This window comes from Manis pentadactyla, chromosome 13 (genome assembly GCF_030020395.1).
Source record: "Manis pentadactyla isolate mManPen7 chromosome 13, mManPen7.hap1, whole genome shotgun sequence".
Classification (NCBI taxonomy): Eukaryota; Metazoa; Chordata; class Mammalia; order Pholidota; family Manidae; genus Manis; species Manis pentadactyla.
The window spans coordinates 12,291,741-12,312,930 of NC_080031.1; the positions used below are offsets into that span (position 1 = coordinate 12,291,741).

The following is a 21,190-nucleotide window of genomic DNA, read 5'->3' on the forward strand; positions in this document are numbered from 1 at the left end:
ACTCCTCCCATACCAGTAACAACACAGTTTCCATAGAAACTAATACATTTGAGAAGGGAAGGCATAGGGAAGGAAGCCGACGGAGCAGGGGGGAATTCGTGTCCACTCAATTACAATTTCCAGAGTGTGGGGCCCCACGAAGTGACATGGCCACTCTGTAGAGATGGGGCAAGCTCCTTCAGGTTTTTATTGACTCTCCTTTGATAAAAGCCTTGGATAATTCATCCCAGCCTGAACCTGCTCATTCTAGCACACAGCTCTAAGAACTTTATGGCTCACAGGTCATTAAGCACCCTCATTTGCTCAGACTCTTTGACCCAGGGGAGAGGGAGGGAGTGAGCATTCAGTGATGAAGGCTTTGAGACCAGCTGAGGATGGAGGGAAGGGCAGGCGGAGAGATGAAAGGAGGCCCCCCCGGAACACAGCTGGTGTAGGGGAGGCCCAGCATTTTGCCAGTGGCTGCTGCCTATGGCACTTGGCCTCACTGTCATCAGTGTAGTTAGAATGACAAAACTGTAGGCACTTGTGTTGAAGGGATGTTATGTCTGAAGCCCCTTATGAGAGCCTGGCTGAGGAGCTAGCTGCCCATAGCCTTGGTGGAGGGTGTTGGGGGGCAAGATCATAGAAAGCAAATTTCCTGTCTTTGGAGGGATTTAAGCATAGGTTGCAGTGGCTTTGTATAATAAAATTTGTTCCCAGGGCTCAGCTACGATATCACTCTCTCCAGGACGCTGTCCTGGCCTCTGCTCACTTGGCCTGCAGTTTGGCTGGACTCCCCTTCTCCGTTCCCATGACTCCTATCCATACCTGGTTACGGCAGGTATGACACTGTATTGTAATTGCTCTGATGTCCTTGGGGGCAGGGACTGTGTCTCCGTGCTGAGGGACTGCCTAGCATAGTGCGTGACACAGAGTAGGCATTCAGTACATGGGTAGGGACTAAATGGGCACACAGCACCACAGCATCCAAACATATTTATGTGCATCCGTACTTGGCAGGGATGTTATCAGGAGGGTCTGTGGACTACTTGCCCTTTGGTCCTTTCTGGCCTCAAGGGTGTTTGATGAAATGGTTCTAAACCTTCTCTGACTATACCTGGGATTTGAATCTAGATTTCTGACTCCCAAGCCACAGGGCTTCACCATTAAGCATACTAAGCACAATGTCAAAAGAAAAAACAAAGCCAAAATAACCACAAAATCAACTTGGGCTGAAGGACATCTAACCTTCCCAAGAGGTGGGCAGAGCTCCTGAAGACAGACCTGTGTCCAGCCTCTCTGAAGCTCCTGTCCCCTACACAGAGCTGGGCTCACAGGGGATGGTGGCTTTACTCTGTACGGCTTACGTCTACATCAAATAACCTATGTCTCCTTTTCTCCAGGGGTCTGTGTTTATGGTCTCTTTCAAAACATGGCCTCACACCCATTTTTAGCAGGCAGACTCTTCTGATTGAATCACTCAACCCCGTGACTCCCAGCCTTCAAGGACCTAGCACGGTGAAGTGCAAAGAGGGCTAGACTTGGGGTCAGAAGTTAGGGTTTCAGTCTTGGCTCTATGGTTTGCTAGCCATGTTACTCTGGGCAAGTCACATTATTTTCCTGAGTCTCGGTTTCCTCCTGTCCGCATGATTTCTCATGTGTCTTCCAGAAGTCTGTGGTTCTCAGATTACCAAGTCCCAGCACCCTGGGAGCCACGGACCAGGAGCACAGGAGGTCACTGGCTTCGCTCTTTCAGTGTCTGCTCTGCGCAAACACTCTGCTGGGCTTCTGGGATACAATGGAGACCAAAGGGGGCTTACAGATGAGCCGAGGAGGCAGGTACTAGTCACACAATGGCAATGTGATGTACACGGACAGAGTGAGCTAAGAGCTCTGGAGGGAAGGAATATGGTTTGACGAGACCATGTCACTCAGGACCGTGATCTGGACTGGCGACGGGTAGGCCTGAGCAGCTTCACTGGAGAATTGATATTTGAGCTGAGATCTGAAGGATGAGCAGAACTTACTCTGCGAAGGGTTTAGGGACATGGCCGGCATCCCTGGAGGAGGGGACAGGATAGACAAAGGCCCTGTGGCAGGTGGGAGCATGTCCTGTTGGAAGAGCTAAAAGAAGGCCTATGTGACCGGGATAGAGAGCGTTAGGGGAGCAAGATCATGGAAAGTCTTGTAAAACATGGGAAGGGTTGGGGTATTTTCCCTAAAAGCCACTGGAATATTTTCAAGAGGAATGTGACTTTGCATTTTAAAGTGCTACTCTGGCTGAAGTGTGGAAAATGAACTGTGGGGGAAGGGGTTGGGCATGGTGGACACAAGGACCCAGCTGGGAGAACAACACTGCTGTCCAGTGAGGGAGGGTGCTCACGGGGATGAGAGTGATGGCCATGAGGTGGACGGAGGCGGCCATGTTCAAGAGATATTTGGGAGGTAACATTTCTAGATCCTGGTGAGGACTGGATATGGGTGTGAGGAAAAAGAAATTAAAAAAGCAGCTTGGCAGGGTCTGTGGCCTAGCGGGCCCCCAAGCTGGCCTTGGAGAAGCAGGTTTCCCAGTAGGTACGGTGGCTGGAGGAAGAGTGGGCCCGGGAAAGAGATCCGGAAGCCTCCATCAGATCACCACAGGAGAATGGAAATGGCGGGTCCCCTGCTCCAAGATGCCGAGTGAATTAAATAACAATCATGAAGTGCCCTGGAAATCTGAGTCTTGCCATAAATAATAAACAGGAACGTTATACAAATAACCAGCTTCGCAGCCCCAGTGGAAGAAAACACATCAGTAAGAAAAATGAAATGAGAAAAAACGCACCCAAAAGCCCCAACCAACAAAATGACAGTATTAGCCAACATCCTGGGGGCTCTCGGCAGCAGAGAAATGGTCTTGGGAAAACGATTGTGGGCTGTTTGCGGAAGCCAGACTGGGTGGCTTTGACAGTCAGAGTCGGGGGAGCTTGTGTGCCCTCAGACCCATCCCCTCAGGTCCCTGGGCCAAGGTCTGGGCCACTTCTGCTTCCCCTCTGCTCTGAAAAATGTGCAGCTTGTCCCAGGCCTGCTCCACTCCTCCTTGCCCCTGAGCACAGCTGACATGGGCTGAATTCGCTCTCAGAGGACAGACGGGAAAAAGAAACACAGATCTGCTTTCTAAGGCTGCTGAGCAAAGTCAGTCAGTTTCCTAGTACTGGTTCCTTTGATGACCAAAACATTTAAAATTATGGGCTGGCTGGTGATAACAGTATATGGCAGGGGAGCTGAGAGCCCGGAGAGAGTTTTGAATTATCACATCTAAAAATCTTACAGATGATCATACACAGCATTATTCAATTACGGCCATTAGAAGGTTGAAATCCAGATGTTCAGGGACTTGCCTAAGGTCACACAGCTGGCTCTTTACATTAGGTGCTCCTCCCACTACACGTGCTGATGGAGGCATTTCTTTTCCTTATCCATTCTTTTAGGAGATAGGCAGGGAACAGTGGAAGTTTTGGACACATTTTTAAGGATGTGGGAACAGGGGTGCAGAAAGAAAGGACAGACCCTAGGCCATCCAGAGAACTTCTGAGTTGCTGAAGATGCCCATTCCACCCTCCCAGGGCTCTGTCTCCTCCTTGTGGCTGAGAGGTGAGGATGGGCACTGGGGTGGAGGTGCATTTGAGTATAGCCTGGACTAGGAGGATGGTGCCACCCTGGGTCCATGGGCCATGCCAACTGTGGAGCCCTCTCTCTCCTTCCTGGGCACTCCAGCCCCTCCCAACGAGGCCCCGGGGTCTCCAGCGAACAGAAGCTGCCTTTGCTAATCACTTGCATTTGTTTCTTCCCGGGAAGAGGAAAATTACAGAGCTGGGAGGCATTTCTGCTTTCCCTTCACTGAGCTGGGAGAAGCGGCTGGTCACTGCTTCCAAAGGTCTAGGCAAACCGAGCAGGCGCCCCAGTGGGGAGGCGAGAGAGCCTCCTCGGCACATGCGCACATGCGCTTGGCCTGCAGCAGGGAGGGCGGGCCAAGGCTCTGCTGCCCGCTCTCTCCTCCTTTCAGCGTGCTCTGTGCATGTCCCCTCTCAAGAGTCCTAAGGCCTGATGAGAGTTTTCCGGTTCCTTAGAGGTGGACTACCCTGGTGTACGTCCCCTTTTCCAGGTGTTCCCTGATTTTCTCCCGCACCAACTGGAGACTCCCGTGTTCTGTACCCTCTTCTCCCCGCCCCTTCCACTTCCTCTGTATTTTCAGCTATCCTGAAAACCCAAACCGAGCTAAAGGGTTAGGGGTTTCCCCTCTCTTTCATGGTCTTAGCCTCTTCTTTCAGAATTCCAAGAGTCCTGGACTGGAGGTCAGGAGACGTGGGTGGTGATCCTGGCCTTTCCAGCAACTTCCTGTGAGTCTAGGCGAGTCACTCAGTGTTCCTGTGCCTCCCGAGTTGGTGGGCTGCACTCTAATTGCTAGGGTTTCTTACAGTTCTAACTAAGAGGGATACTGAGTTTTCTAAAGGCAGACAGAGCTTCATCAGATACCACGGGAGAGATTTCTGTTCTATGAATGGGAGAAGCCCTGGGCAAACAATGTGCGTTGAGAAGGTGAGTGGTTCTGGCATCTCCAGGAGAAAGGAGTAATCTGGAAGAGCTTGGAAAAGAAAATGGAATGGTGTGTGCACGTGCGTGTGTGTGCGCGCATGTGTGTGCCTGTGTCAGGGGTGCGGGACGAGGGAGCTGCGGGGATAACGGGGATAGTTCTGTGCAGATCCGGTGGGATCTACCTGCCAGGAGATGCCCTGGGGATGTGGCCCAGCAGCAGGTGGGGTGAGGAAGGGAAGCTGGTACAGCGAGGAGGGAGGCCACCCACCCCTGAGGACTGCCCTGCCCAGTCCTCCTCCTCTGCTGGCCTGCCTGGGCCCTGGCTTCCAAGGAAGGGGCTGAAGTCTTGGAAATGGAAGAGTGGCTGAGAGGGGAACCTTCGGGGGTTACCGGAGGTGTGGGTGCTCCCATTTCGTGGAATTCTCGGCATCAGTTCGCTGCCTGTGAGCTCTTTCTCAGGGCCCACCTTCCACCCATGGGTGACTGCATTCCCCTCATGTTACTCATGGCCTAATGACTGAATTAAATGAAAGTTAATTAAATTACTCTGTATGTGTGACACGATGGGCTAAGGCCCAGGGACAGGTGAGACATGGGGGGAGTAGGAACTTGACCTTCTTTAGGCTGACTCTGAGGTGGGACTGACAATCTAATAAATAATCAATTAATTAGGGTAAGTGTGATACAAGTAAGTAGGCTGGCTGCCATCATGGAGTAAAATGGTGGGGAAGAGGGGCATCTAATCAGGTAAGATGGCCAGGCAGGGTCTCTTTGTGGCAGTGACAGCGACCTGAGACATACCTGTGTGTTTTATTGTGAACCCCTTGAGGGCAGGGGTTATGTTTTATTTATTTTTAAAGCTTCAGTGCTTAGAACAATACCTGGCTCTTATTATGAAAAACTGGCATTATTTCTATGGTTAATATTCCATAAATGTTTGATGAATAAATAAATGATCTCCTTCCAGCAGTTCCTAGTTAAAGCCCTATGTACTTAATTGGACAAAGACAATTATATCAAACAAATCTGATATTCTTATGCCTAGTCCGTCTTTGTTGCCTCCTCTCTTGTCTGCCTTTCATTGAATTTTATTCATATCTCCATTTGATGCCTCGGGTTTGTTGAGTTCAAACAGGAAAGAACACACACACACATACACACACACACACCACATATTACCAACCACCTCCATTCCTGCAAATGTCGTGGATCTTATCCTAGAAGCTATTAAGCGCTCCCAAATAGAGCAAACCTCTCATTGACTATCACATGCCTCCTTAAACGATCTTTGAATAGTGTTTTCTTTTTATTGCTTTGTGTAGTTGAACAGCACCAATTGTGATTACTCTAGCTTATGATAAAACCTAGATCTATAAAACTCCTGTTCATTCATTATTTTTCTCTTGCTCCTTTTCAGACTGTTATTTTTTGGAGGTGGAGGGGAATAGAGGGTGAAGAAAATAAAAATGAAACCAAATTAGCAAGGAAACAGATGAAATAGGGGGCCACTTCCCTCTGGGTGACAGACACCCTATTAGATACTGTTAAACAGAACAAATATGCCTTAATACAGCACAAGTTGTCTTTTATATTTATTCTAAATTAGAAATGCAATGATCACTACCTTATCTTTAATGGAAGAAGCAGCTAATTGTTCTAATATCTCACTAATTCCAGCCTCTTGGAGAAAAAGAATTATTATTATTATTATTATTTTAACCATTTTACCAATTGTTTAACTTATACCAAGGTAGATATGCACCGTGGACAGAGATTTCTGTTTCTTGCACTATGTCATGGCTGCTATTCCAGTTCAATTATTAATATGTGGAAGTTGTAATTATTTTGAGTATTGGTACAAGATAATTATAAACCATAAAACAGCTCCACAGGCTTGCTGATGCCTTTTCTTATCTGCAGACGTGTTGGAGTTTGGGCATGTGAGATTTAGGAAGAGAAAAAAATGTAGACTGTGGCACTCGGGGTAGAAAGGCTGGCTGGAGCGGGAGCGGTGGGGCCTCCCCTCCCATGACCGCCCCTTCCTACTCTCTTCCTCGTGCCTTCCGCCCTCCAGAGCTGAAGCTGCCCACCTCATGCATGCACCTCTCTTTCTTTTCTGCTGTCTCCTTCCATATTGTCTCCTCTTTGTTGATTGGGGTTTGTAACTCATCACATGGTGGTTCAGCTTGTTTACCAGCCCCTTGCCTCCCCGTTTACCCAGATGCAGCATCAGCTCCTGTGTGTGTCTGGTTCTGTGTGACTATGTGCATATATGTGTACGTTGGGGCATTTGAGAGGGGTGAGAAGCAAGAGCAGAGAAGGAGGCAGGGTGGGGCGTTAGCTGCTCTGTAACCCCTTAGCCATTGCTGATGTCTCCCTCATCCTGAATGCCTTTCTTGATCAGCCTTCACTAGAGGAGGGTATAGATTGGGGTAAGGCACCTGGGATCACTCATTCTTAACCAAGTCAACCATAATCATTTGAAAGGAATGACTCATTGTGTGGTTTTATGTGGTGAGGGACTTAGAGAGAATAGGCATCGTTTTGGCATCTTCCCACTTTAACCAGAAAAAAACTATTTAAAATGCTCTTAGCTTAGTTGTTCCACAAAGTAAGGCTAACTGTCCTCACAGGTTATGGTCTTGTTTCCAAGTCCCCCTCTAGTCCTCCTTAACTCCCTCTCTTCCTTCTTTACTTAAAAAATGTCTAAGGAGTACCTCTCTACCTATTGCTGAATTTCTTTTTCTTACCATTTTCCTAATCCCTGGTTCAGAGGGATTGTACCATTGCACCTTTTTGCTATAGCAAATGCATTAAGACCCCTTGCTGTAAACTAAACTGTGCTCCCCGACTCCAGTTCCTATGTTGGAGCCCCAACCCCCAGTGTGACTGTATTTGCAGATAGGGCCTTTAGAGAAGCAGTTAAGGTTAAAAGAGTCATAACGGTAGGGCCCTGATCGGATAGGATCTGGGTGCCTTTAAGAAGACAGCAGAGAACTTGTTCTCTCTTTTTGCCATGTGAGGACATGGTGTGGACGTGGCCATCTGCAAGTCAGGAGCTGAACTCTCACAAAAACCTGATCATACTGGCACCCCAATCTTGGACTTCCAGTACCCAGAACTGTGATAAAATACATTTCTGTGTGTAAGCCTCCCAGCCTGTGGTATTTTGTTATGGAAGACTGAGTTGACTAATATACTCCTCCCTTAATCACTTGTGAGAAGTTGAGGGGGTCAAATTGTGTTCATCAGACTCGTGGTATGATTCTTTTTAGGTCCAGGATCTGGAGTCAGTATCTTTCTGCTGGGGTCAGAACCTCAGAGGTGGAGGTTTCAAATCTAGCTCAGCTTCCGACCTTTTTGGCTTTCCCAATGCCTGTGTACCTCATTTCAGCACCTCATTTCAGCTTCTCTAATGAGCATTGTCAGCAAGAGGATATGTCTATTCAGCACCATGGACAGAGACACGCTGTCAGGTCCTCCAAATGAGAAGTTACGGCCTCGAGCTTTCAGGAAGGCAGGGTTGGGAAGGGAAGAGGTTGGCTGAAAAAGGAAAGTCAGGGAGGGAGACTGACTGGCAGGATGCAGAAGATGCAGCTCCCAACACTGATTGTGCTCAGCCATGGGGCTCCTACATATGAAAATTGACTTCCTGAAGCTGCTGCCTTCTTATACAGACAGGCAGCGCAGTGCGGGAGGTGATACTCCTTGTACTTAGTTGTGGTGGCCTAACTCTTGTCCAGCTGTTATCATGATAGGTGCTGGCAACAGACCTATAGCTGGCAAGGTATCAATTCTGGGGAGCACATGGGGGTGGGGGTGGGTGTCATGGACTGTGGGTTTGGAGGAGAGTCATCTGAGGAGCAAAGGAAGAGGGCACCAGACTATGCTGTGGTCTGACGCTGGGGTAGAGGTGGTACAGGTGAGCTGCCTCCTCCATGCCTGGAATGGGAATGAGGCTACAGGGGCCCTGGGCCTTGGGAGGGGAGGGGCCCGCTCATGACAAGCTGGCTGGTGGGAGGCCAGAGCTTCATTGTCTGACTTTAATGAATAAATGGCTTCCCCAGCCATTGTTTATCTACTTTTGAATCCTGACAAACAGTCTGTGGCATGTGATGGAGAGGGTTATTAGCTGCCTGGAGACAGATGGCTGGGGATGAGGGGACTGGCTCTTTATGACAGCAGACCTGTAAGTGACAGTGATCCTTTCACATCCCTGCCTCCACCTCAATGCCAATACCTTCCCTAAGCCTTCTGTGACCCAGTCAAGCCTCAGAGGAAAGACCCAGTGCAAGAGGAAGGCAGAATGGTCCATAGTTAGAGGGAGAGGCAGGGCCAATAGAGTTGGAAAAGAGGTTTCCAACTGTAAGTTGTTTCAGAACAAAAACTCAGCCTTATTCGTCAGTATTTCCCCAAGTGCCCTGTAAAGGTGCTGTTTATTCAATAGGTATTCAAGAAATATGAATGACTGAGGAAGAAGGTAGAGAGGCCTGGATTAGGAAAGATAATAGAAGCAGATTTAATTGCCCTGGGGATGGGTGGGTGGGGAACAAAAGGTAGGAAAGATTGAGGAAGAGAAGTAGAGTACCCAAAGGGGTGGGGGACAGGAAGTGTAAGGGGCATGCTTAAGAATCAGCACACCGTGGTTCAGGCACTAGCTACTCTTCCCTCCATTACTATATAAATAGCTTCATGGAAAAAGCTGATCTGTACGCTGTCCTTTCTGAGATGTCCCAGGTTCTTTTCCCTGATACCGCAGTTGTAAGGCATACTTCCACTTCCACATTATTCCCAAGAGGGTGGGAAGGTTCTCACTGACCTTCATTCATTCTCCGAAACTTGTCCTTGGCCATGTAGCCCAGCACCAAGCAGCATCCTCTCCTCTGGAGGCCAAGCTCTGGAAGAAAAGCACAGGTGGGTGAGCTGGGAATGAGTCAGGTGTCAGTGAAGGCCCCTTGCAGGGGATGTAAGACTTGTAGCTCTTATAAACAAGGCTACTTATTTATTTAACAAACATTTCCATGAGTTTATTATCTAAGTTGCCACTTATTATGTAGGTTGCCACTTACTATGGACCAGGATTAATTTTAAGCCAATAACTCCTCATTTGATTCTCGCAACAATATGAGTGCATACCATCATTATCCCCGTCTTACAGCATCCCCATTTACAGATGTGTTACCAAACAGCTGTAGGTGGTAGAGCCAGGGGCTTGAATCTAAGAGGCTGTGCTCATAACCACTGCTCTATGAGGTTAATGAGGCCCTATGTATCCCAGGTTTGGGGACTATGCCAGATCACACTGGACTGTGGTCAGGACTGCCAGCCAGTGGTATCCAGGATGGAGCAGTGCAACCAGACACAGTGGGTGACTCAGAGGGTGAAGAAGTGGTTGGGTGAATTTGCGGGAAGATGTGTAGGTAGAAGGAGTCTACCTTTTGGGAGAGAATGAATTTCTGGGGCAGGAGATTCCTGTGCATTTTTATATTCATTCACAATTCTGCACCAGCACCAAGCATTTATGAGGTGGACACTCAGCAGGAAGCACAGGTGTTGGGATGGTTAAGAGACACAAAACATAGATTCTAGTCTCACAGGACTTTGTTCCAATTGGGAAAATGAGGTGGAACAACAATTCTAGGTAGCAACTGCAAGAGGCTTTTTTTTGCTCAGCATTTTGTAAATCAGCGCCCATTGTGCATGAGTGTTGGACTGGAGTACACCTGCCTCACAGGAAGGCGAGTGTTCCTCTCTGGTGTTTATTCTTTAATCCTGATCTGTCTTTAGCACTTTGTGGGTTCTGAAGCAATTCCACACCGTTTCTCTTCTGATCCCCACAACAACCCTGTGAGGTAGGCAGCTCGGTCATTGCTATTCATATTATGCAGATGAGGAAATTGAAGTTCAGAGATGCTAAATGACTTCCCATGATTATTTTAGAATCCCTGCTCCAACCTCTTTGCTCAGAAGTCATACAAATGTGACAGCTGCCATACACTTGGTGAAGGGATAGGGGTAGGATTTCTGGACGATGGAATGAGGCTGCATCTCCTCCCGGGCCTTGCCGGGCTTTCTGGGCACTCAGCGGCTCCCTCTACCAGGTTTGGAGGAGGGTTCCACTGAGTGGTGTGTCACAGCAACTTCTCCCACCACAGTGGGTATTTCTCTGCGCCCCAGCCAGTCAGCATCTAGGCTGCTATGGGCTTAGACAGGGTGGGCTCATTCCTCCTCCCCACCTCCCTGTCCACTGCCCGTTGCCCAGGTCCACCCTCCATGGGTAGCAAGATGAAAGGGCTTGGGAGAGATGGAGAAGTCAAGCTTAGGGGCTCTTGCCCTAGAGAAAAACAAAGCATGGCGGGCAGTGGCAGAATGCCATGGCCCAGGAAGGATGTTAGCTTTGATCCCCTGATTCTTTAAAGGGGTTTATTAACTATCAGTAAAGAGCAGAGAAGCAGATCTGAGCGTGCCTTTTCCAAAGGCACTCACTTCTCTTCCTTTTCTGCACGCTCGCCCGCTCGTCTGAAGGCACGGCCAAACCGCCCTCACTTCAAACAGCCTTACATCTCAGGCGCCCAGATTGACGATGTTAAGTTCCCCCATCCAAGGCCTTGGCCCTTTCTTCAAGGGCTCCTGCTCTGTCGAGGCCCGTGTGGATCAAAGCCCCTTTGATGTTTACTTACTATATTTGTGGATTCTTTCTAGCAACCACCTTGGAGAGGCAGGAATGCAGCCTGCCAGGAGGGGGCCAGAGGAAGTACAAGCTGTGAGGAGGCGCTGAGCTCCCGCGAATAGCCTCTTGCCTGACACTATATTGAAACCTCAACGTGCTGACGAGGGGCAGAGTCAACCAGCCCATTATAACTGCACGCGTTTTGTTCATCATCAGAATGATTCAATTGCTGACGAGTCTTATTATATTTTCTGTTGACTTCTTACGCCCATCTAAAGTAAAGTACTTGAGCAGTGGCCTAATGAGAAGGGGCTTGGTTCCTGGATTGAGCCCAGGAGCGAGCCCTGGGGAGCTCTGAGAAGCGGGGACTGAAGACGCTGGATGGATTTGGGCTTATGTTCCTGTTGGTCTTCCTGGACAGCTTCCTAAACTCTTAGGGAAATGGAGGGGACATACTTCTCCTAAAGATTTAGAGAGTGTGGACAACTTGTTGAATCTGGATTATTTATGTTGGCTATCTCTGCCACCCCAACTCAACCCGTCCCACGTCACATAATAGGCTAACCCCCAGAGTGATGTCCTAAAGAAAGAGGCTGCATGTACATATATGATAAGTAAGAACTTCATTGACCACGTTTGATTTTTGCAAATGAGCAGGAAATGAAGTTTAAAAAAAATCTGATTAATAAAAGAAATGGAGGACAAGGCAATTTCTCAATGTATTTGGCTCATTTACTTTCACACGTGCGGGTTAGTCTTAATTATTTAGGCAGCTACATTGTAAGGCGCTAATAAGCACACTGCAGAAATTTATTACGTGAGAGGGCTCTCTGGCTGAGTTCTTACTGAGAAGTGGGGAGAAGCCACTGGGACCTTTGCAAGAAAGAGCGGCCGGAGGATTAGTGAAGTGAAAATTACCTAGCTATCCATATGCAAAAACTTGGGATGTTCCTCAGAGAGATTTGCAGAGCTAAATTCAAGGTCATTCCTCTACCCGAGGAAGCCTCCCAGGGGGCCTGAAGTCGGGGAGAGGAGGAGAATCTGGAAACACAGGTGGAGAGGTGGCTGTTATCAAAGATACTGGTCAGGGAGAGAACCAGGGGGAGGCAGGAACTAACTGCTTTGGCTTGGGGAAACTCATCCAAGACAGACTGACGGGGGCTCTTAGGGGAGAGATGATAGAATGTTACAGAAAGGACAAGAATCTTTCACTTGCTAGACCAGCCACCAGACTGCCACTTTCCTTGTCACATGGCAGTGGGACCGATGGTGAAATCAGATCACAGACGCTTGTTTTAGAATAGCAAGATGATGGGTCTTCTTCACAGAGTCTGGGGCTGCAGCCTGTGGCTGAGAGCCCTTATCTGCAGCAGAACCACCACATGCACCGAGGGTGTCCATGCAAAGTGACTGACGTGAATTCAGTCATCTTGGCTTAGAAGGAAAGTACATAGCAATAAAGTCCAGGGTCGCCTGCAGATGGGGGTGTGGAGGGCACTTTTTGAGGAGAACAAAGGTTTAGGAAATACAGTCTGCACAAGGAGACATTTATGGGGAAAGGGCATGTTTCTTAGGGAGAGGGCAGACTGCACCCCTGGAACTCCTGGCCTCTCAACTGTGAGCAACAGAAGGGTCAGGATTGTGCCTTTTCCAGCTCTGAGCCCCTAGTCCCAAGCACAATGCCTGGCAAATGCCAAGTGCTCAGGAAAAGTCTGGTAATTTAATGAAAGGGTCGAATAAAAAATATTGGGTAGTAATCAGTTCTGCCCTACCAGGTCAGAATAAAAATCAGGTGGGCTTAAATGTAGCACAGTGAATTAGGTTAGGGGAAGATGGTTGTGGAGTGAATGAAAGCTGTAATTCATCGGAATGGGAGTCTAGGAAATGGGAGATTTCCTCCTGGGAGGGATGCAAAGAGATGGCTCTATAAATGGAACGGTTTTCCTTCAGTTCCACAGGGTGACGATGGAACTTTCTCCAGCCATAGGATTCCTTTATTCTTACTTGTGATGATAATAATACAGTGCTAGTCCTTCACATTTGTGGGGTGCTTATTTTTTCATGATGCTGTCGTATTCGCTGTCTTATTAGGTGCTCCCAGGAGCTCTGTGAGGCAAGGCAGAAATTATTTCCTCCCTTTTGGTTTCAGAAACCGAGGCTCAGAGAAGTAAAATGACAGTCCAAGGCCGAAGCACTCGGTGGTAACATGCTCAGGCTAGAATGCAGGTGTGATTTCCGGCTCAGTCTAGGGTAAGGTCTGGGATCCCAGGGCTGCTGATGCTATGAATCAGGACAGACCAGAGACTAGAGAACAGAGGTGAGTGGTCCTCGCTGGGACAGTGTCGTGGGGGGAACTGTGTCTCCCCTCAAATCCATATATGGAAGCCAGTGCACAAGAACATGAATTTATTTGGAAATGGGGACCTGACAGAGGTCATTACATTAACATGGTCACAAGGGTCCCTAATCCTATATGACTGGTGTCCCCCCAAAATTTGGAGACAGACATACATACATAGAGAACATGATATGAATAAGAAGGCAGACAGCATCTAACACACCAAGGAAAGAGACCTGGAGCCGATCCTTTTCTCACAAACCTCAGAAGGAACCAGCCTCGTCAGAACCTTGACTTTGGGCTTCTAACCTCCAGAACCGTGAGAGAATGCTCTTCAGTTTAAGCGGCCCAGTTTGTTGTCCTAGGTCACAGCAGCCCTAGCAAACTAACTCCGACAGGAAGGGAGGAGAAGGAGATCTCACAGGGCCTAGCTGTTTCCATTGGCCAAGATTCCTTGAAACCAATGCCTTGGGTCGCAGAGCTCCCGCACGGAGCAGCATCTTGGCCGCTCGAAGGCTCGACAGGGGGCGCCAGCTGACTGCAGGGCAGCCAGTAGGGCTGGTGGCAGAGACGATGGGAAAGAGGGCCGGTGGGAAGGGAGGGCTGGCTGCGGGTCTGTGTGCCCAGGAGCCCTCAATGGCAACCCATGGTGACTCTAGCATTGCCGTCTCCAGTGTGTGAGGAGGACTAGTGGGGGTAGTGTTTGCTCAGTACCCTAGCTAGACACGAATGAGCTCTGGAGTCACTGCAGATAGAGCGGGTGACCACGGACAGGGACCAGCTCCTCCTGCTTTGACCTTTCTGAGCCTGTTCGGTGCACTGGGAGCCTTCCTGAGCCCAACTTGCCCAGTCACAGTAGTTCAGGGATGCTTGTGAAGATTAACCCTTTCCCCCTGAAGCTATTAGACTTGAGCTTGTCCCCTGAAGCCTATGATCAAGAAACAGTGTCCCTGGCAGGCAGTTTGCTGCTGCTGTGGCAAAGATTTTAGGAGCAGAGGAAATAATGAGGCAGGAGATGGAGCCGGGGACCAGATCCCGGGGTACATCATGAGCCTTGTCCTGGAGTCTGGACTTTCTCCTCCAGGTGGTGGGGATCCCTAAAGAGTGCTAAGCAGAATAAAGACCGCCAGACCTGAATCTTATGAAGCAGCACAGGGTGCAGATGATGGGGGAGGCAAGCCCAGACAAGGGGGAGCAGTTGAGAGATGGTGGTGACCCTCCTGGTGAGAGATGATGCATTGACATCTGCTCTCTTCCTGCTTTCTGAAGACAGTCTGAGGTCAGAAAGCAGGAGCAGGGACCCCGAGCTTTCTAGGGGGACATTCAGAGCCTCTACATACCTGCCACTTTGACACAGGAGAGCAGGGCTGGGGCTGCCCATAGCTCACCAGACGGTTCCTGAGATCACATGGAGACATGTCAGCGGGACCTGGCTGGGGTCACGGGGAGGCTGTGCGTGCTTCAACGCTACGAGAGCTGGCTGGAGCCTTCCCCCAGCACTTCACAGTGAGCAGTCCTCAGGGCTTCTCTGAGCTTTACTTTTCTCATCTATAAAATGTGGATCCTAATAGTAAGACCCTCCTCTCATGGTTACTCTGAAACTCCAGTGAGTCAGCACTTCACAGAAGGTGCCTAGAATGAAGCACTTGACAAGGGTGAGTTCAACCAACAGAAAAAATATATCAGATTGGGGTTTAGACATCCTCCAGTTCCCCTTCCCCCTTTGTTCTGGAAGGAAAGGGAAGACTCAGAAAGGTGAGACGAGTCATCCAAAGGACGTGATAAACCACTGGGAGGCACGCTTCAGAGGCTAGTGACTTCTCAGCGGTTCATGCACAGCTCCTCCTTGTCTGGGTTTGCCTCCCCCATCATCTGCACCCTGAGCTTCTTCATAAGATTCAGGTCTGGCAGTCTTTATTCTGCTTAGCACTCTTCAGGGATCCCCACCACCTGGAGGAGAAAGTCCAGACTCCAGGACAAGGCTCATCACGTGCCCCGGGATCTGGTCCCTGGCTCCATCTCCTGCCTCATTATTTCCTCTGCCCCTGAAATCTTTGCCACAGCTGCAGCAAACTGCCTGCCAGGGACACTCTGTTTCTCGGTCAATAGGCTTCGGGGGACGTGCGCAAGTCTAATAGCTTCAGGGGGAAAGGGTTAGTCTTCAACAACAAGCAGCAGCAGATCAGATGGACTGGAAACGTGAAGTGAGGCAGGAAGACCAGCTGGGTGGGGGTGGCAGGTGAGGCTGAGCACCCAGGGGTGCTGGGAAAGGAGAGAAAGTGGTGAACCCGAGAGACTTTCTAGGAAGAGACCGGGGGGCTGAGTGACAGAGTGGCTCCAGCAGAGCAAGAGGGCGACGGTGACAGCAGTGTTGCTCGTTGGGAAGAGCAGTGTCTGCAGAAGTGATGGTGGCGGAAGCTGATCAAGCCGTGGGCTGATAATGGTATACGTTTGGATTTCTCGTGTTTGAGGTTCTGGGATTCCCAGGTGAAGGGGTCCTGGTTGATGACATGAGCAGGAGTTTAGAGCTGAAGAAATACATTTTTAACTAGCTTTATTGACCTTGGAGAGGGACTGTCTTGGTCTGTAGACCGATTCTTATGTAGTGAATTACATAAAAAGCAGTGGGATATTATGAATAGACTGCTACTGCTGCAGTGTTAGTACCACCCCTCCACACCCAGCACGGATTAATAAAATGTAACAGGTATAAAATGCAATCGACAAGCACTCCTGGGCACTATGCGCAAGACAAAAACATGCCAGGCAAGCTTCCTTTCCCAATGAGAGTGTGATCCAGTTGTTTATGCAAGGCATAGACTTGTAAAAAGGTGAATAAAACTCAAAGACAAGTAACGGTTCAAACAGTTCAGTCATGAGGCAGCATACGAGAGTTATTGCCACCTGGATGGCAGTCATTGCTGCAGAAGACCAGAGGAGGGACAAGGAGCTGTAGGTGGCAGGGTGGCCCTCACACATGACCTTGAAGGCTGGAGAGGTGTCTGGGGTTTTGCCTTTGTTGGCCTCTCTCATAGGGGACTGACTGTCCATCAAATGCCATTCTGCCCAGAGATGCTTTGCTGATTGAAAGATGCTGGCATCTTATGCTCGGAAAGTTTTCGCCTTGTTTCTGCTAAGTTCTGGCTTTCTGTATTGGTTATGCCTAGTTCTGTTTTCAGCAGTATTATTCACATTCCAGGCAAAATGACACCCATAAATCATGCAGGGATCACAGTTTCTGGTCAACCTCTATAGTAAAGAGACCTGAAGAGAGGCGTAGTAAAGGTTTATTAATCCTGACCAGTGCATGGCTCTGGCCCTCTAGGACAAGTAATAAATGTTTAATAGCCCAATAATACCTGTTTCATAATTTTTGAATCTCATTGCTTGCTAATTCTAAGTTTATTAAAGAACTATAAACTTTACATGTTGTAAAGACATAATTGCTATTTCATTGCTTATTTAATATGAATTAATTATATTAGAACTAAGTTTTCTCCCATTCATTTTAAGTATCAATTAGTTATTTTGAACTATTGATTTGTACTTAATTAACTATGCTATTACATACCAATTAAAATCTTATAAGAGAAACCTGAAACAGCTGTGATCTTATGTTTTTAAAATAACAAATAACATAAATAGCTTATGATGAGTTATCTTCTTTTAGAAAGAGTTAACAATCATTGTGACCATTCCAGAAAGTCTCTGTGACCACCAGCCCATGCGTACTCACTCTGGCAGGGAGCAAGGCTCCCTCAGAGAGCTGACGATAAATAACTTGCAGCTTCCTGTAGTAATGGAAGGACTAACATGGGATAGCACTTGGCCAGCTCCTGCCTCCCTCAGCTGCCTCAGCCTGCCATTTACTGGCTGGCACAGCCCTACCACAGTGTGGCCAAGGCAGCTGGCGTATTAGCAACTCCTCGCCACCAGCTGTGGGGGCCATGATTGTCGGTGTTGCTACTGGCTCCAGATCCCATGTGGCTGCAGGAAATCTGATGCGCATGTGGTCATCCATCCTTTGGCTTCTCCAGATCCCCGCCTTGCTGCCCCACAAGTCTGTACATCGTGGGCAGGGAAGATCAGATATACACTGAGCACACTGTGCATTGTGCTTTCCTGGTCTTGTTCCATCTTCACCCTGACCTTATAAAGTTAGGCATTCTCATTCTTGTCTTTTTTATAAAGAAATGGACATTCTGGAGGGGCAGAGTTGCCCCGAATTCCTCAGCTGTGAGAGGCGGAGCTTGCTCACATCTCTGTGCTGGACTCCACGCCTGGCGCACCTGGCCACGCTCTGGGTCTCTGTTCTCCGGGAGAGGTAACTCCTGGCCACTTCTGAGTCTCAGCCCACTGAGCTGGCTCTCTGAGACCTTGCCTGGCTCTTGTCATCTTTCTCCCCATGGAGGGCTGCGCTCATCCCCTAGCCTCAGCCATCACCTGGAGTCTCCCTTCCCACGGACTGTTTGGAATTCCAGCATGGCCACCAGCTGACTCACAGTGTGCTCTTCCCCTGGGCCCCCTGGGCATTGATGCAGGCCCCTAGCTTGGCAGAATCCCCCTTACCCTTCTGTACACCGGAACTGGGACACTGGCCACCCCATCCCCTGGGGGCTGGCTGCAGCCTTGTTTACCCCTCCCCACCGGCTGGCATCACCAAGGGCTTACCCGTTTGGGGCCAGGCTCACTTAATTCACCATTGCCATCAGAGTTGCCATTTGTTGATTGCTTATGGCTTATTCATCTCTGGGCTAAGTACTTTGTGCCCATTATCTTCTTCAATCAAAATAATTCTATAAGGTAAGTACGACTATTCTTCCTATTTGATAGAAGAGGAAACTGAAAATCCCCAAAACTAAAAACTCAGTAAGTGTTGAGGCCAGTAAACCTGGTTATGAACAAGGTTCTTTGGACTACAGCGTCTTTGTGAGAGGGGCAGGGCATCAGGTGGTGTTCGATAATGTTGGCTGGAGAATTTTATAGGAAGCAGTTTTACTACATGTACAAGGTTATCTCAGCCATCTCTGATTTAAGATGTCTAATCCCAGTGTGTTAATTGCTCTGTGGAGGATCATGACAGAGAAACAGGATCCTGAAGGCCATACCCGCTCACCTGGCCTGTCATTGGTCTATTTATTTTATGAACAGCGCCTGCCGAAGGCCATATGACTGGAAGGCTTTTGGACTTTTCTTAGGAGAAGTTGGAAGTTGGTGGCTGTTTGAATGGGGCCAGATGCTCAACAGCTGTGTGCCCTACCCCTGGCGAGGCTCAGCCTGGTATAGCCAGTCAGTCACAGCCGGGAGGCCAGGCAGAAAGAGGGCATCTATTTTTTCTTTTTTCTATAGGGCCAATAGAGTCCCCACAGGACTAGGCTTGAGGGCAAAACCTCCCCTACCTCTGGTCACCACCACCCCATTCCTGCACTTCTTGAAGCCTGGATCTTTGGGAAGGCAGAAGCCCAATAACAGACTATGGATATAAGATTAATTAGTGGATTTTATCTTCACAGATTCGTAAAGATGGGGGTTATTAGCCCCATTGCACAGGTGAGGCTCATGAAAGTTGGGTAATTTTTCTGAAGTCACGGACTGGGAGGAGAGAAAACCAGGATTAAAACCCAGAGCCAGGCTGGCGCTTCTGCCAGGCCCTTCTTCTCAGTTTGGATGCTGCACACAAAGCCCAGGGGAACAGCAGAGCCCCCAGGGGAAGGAGGGGACCACGTGCATTCAGAGGGTGCTCTGGCCAGTGGAGCCACGGGCACTGCGGCCAGGTGTGCAGGGGTTCTGAGAAGCCCTGGGGGGGCCCCAGGACCCTGTGGAGTCCCGGCTGAAGGGGGGGTTATCTCCTGGGGAGGCAGGGAGGTGGGAGAGCACGGCTCTTGGCCAGAGAGGGAGGGGAGCAGAACACTGCTGCTGTTGTTACGCGCTTGCAAACCACTCTGTCACCCATTTATGGCCCAAATAAAATCATAAAAGCTGAAGATTCACCAAGAGGGTTCCCTCAGGGCCACAGCTGGCTTTAAAGAATTCATTCCTGGAGTCAGGCAGGAATGCCAGCCTTTGCCCTCCAGCTGCATCTGACTGAACTGGGTGGGGGCGGAGGGAGGCATCTACCCTCACCTGACACATGGGAAGAGGGCAAAAGAAGAAAAAAGGCCTAGGAGTCAGAGGTGGGGTGGAAAATGGGGTCTTTTAGGGCTCTGTGGGCGGAAGGGGGTCAGCTAAGCCTCAGTGGGCTGCCCCCTTTGCTTTCTGGGTAGAAAAGCAGGGCAGTAGGGAGGCCATGTTCTTGTGCCCAGCCTAAGGCAGTCATGGCTGCCTTCCGTCTGGTAACCATGCCCTGCCTAGTGGTGTGGGCGGCATGCACCTGGAAGCTACACACCTTCCCTGTGGCACAAGGAGGGACCCGTCCTCCCACGCTTCCTGAGCTAGGACTGTCCCCCGGGTGGGCATCGTCCTGGGGCTGACCTGGGAACAGAGGCCCAGGGGTTGGCCGGATCTCATCCTCCGGGCAGAGCCTCCCTCTCTCGCCCCAGCTGGCACGGCAAGGAAGGAGAGGAGGCGGTGGAGAAGGCAGGGGAACCCCGCTGTCCTCCCATTACTGAAATCCTCCTTGAGCCTCACGAACCCCATTACAACTCCAGATCTTATAATTAAATTGAATCTGCCAGTTACCTCTCAGCATGGCAGCAGTTCAAGCTCGTTGGAGGCTTTCTTTGTTTATTTTTATTTATTTATTTATTTAGTAATTATTTATCTAGCTATCCATGTAGCTACATGGAGGCCCTTCTAAAGTTTCTCTAGCCTTCCAAAACAGGAAAGCACAAACGCTTTCCCACCTGGTGTGCAGGGACAGGAGAGGACGAGGAGAGGATGGCAGGGTGAGGCAGGTCTTTGGGGTGAGCTCGCTGGGGGATGCCTCTGGGAGAGGGTTAGAGTGAATGTCACAGGCTGTTTCTAACTCCCTGTTCTAGTCCAAGTTGCCTTAGAGGAAGTCCACTGATTCCAGTAATCTCCACGGAGCCCCTTGCTGCTTGGGCTGGAGGACGTAGCTATGACCGGGGATCAGGAGCTGACATACCACCGAGGCTTTGCAGCCAAATATAAAAGTTCTCCTCGAATGCTCACAACGCCGGCGACATTCCTAGAGGGCACTGGGGATCAGAGGTGTTCCAGCACTTGCCCAGAGTCATCCAGTGACTAATGGCAGAGCTGGGATTTGAACACAAGGCTTGGGGTAAAACCAAGTCCCCCAACTCCCCCCAGAACCCCAGATCCAAGCTGGCAGCTGGGCAACAGAAATCAAAGTGCCTTTCTTCTCTTTAATGATAACCTTTCAGCGGTGCGGAGGCCGAGGAGACCCTGAGAGCTTTGATTAAGGAATCAAACTCAAACAGATCCAGGAGAGTGATTCTGAACCACCAGCCATCACTTAATAAGAACATGAAAGTTTATTTACCACGAGTCCATCCCAGCGGGAGGCTGATTGCTAATAGGCATGCCAGGGACTGCATGAACCCTGAACATCAATAGCTGAGCCCTGGCTGGAAGGTGATGCCATTTGGGGCCATCCAACCTAGCAGCCCACCAGAGCAGGGGATGAGGGTGGCTGGGATGGTACGAGA

General features: G+C 49.4%; 1 protein-coding gene across 5 annotated transcripts in view; it reads right to left on the bottom strand.

Moving 5' to 3' along the window:
* Positions 1–21,190, bottom strand: part of KIRREL3 (kirre like nephrin family adhesion molecule 3) — a 519,419-nt gene that overhangs the window by 111,845 nt on the left and 386,384 nt on the right. For all 5 annotated transcript variants that reach the window (XM_036930095.2, XM_036930093.2, XM_036930090.2 and 2 more), the window contains exon 3: positions 9,374–9,451. In XM_036930095.2, the coding sequence (XP_036785990.2) occupies positions 9,374–9,451 (78 nt within the window). The remainder of the gene's footprint in view (positions 1–9,373; positions 9,452–21,190) is intronic.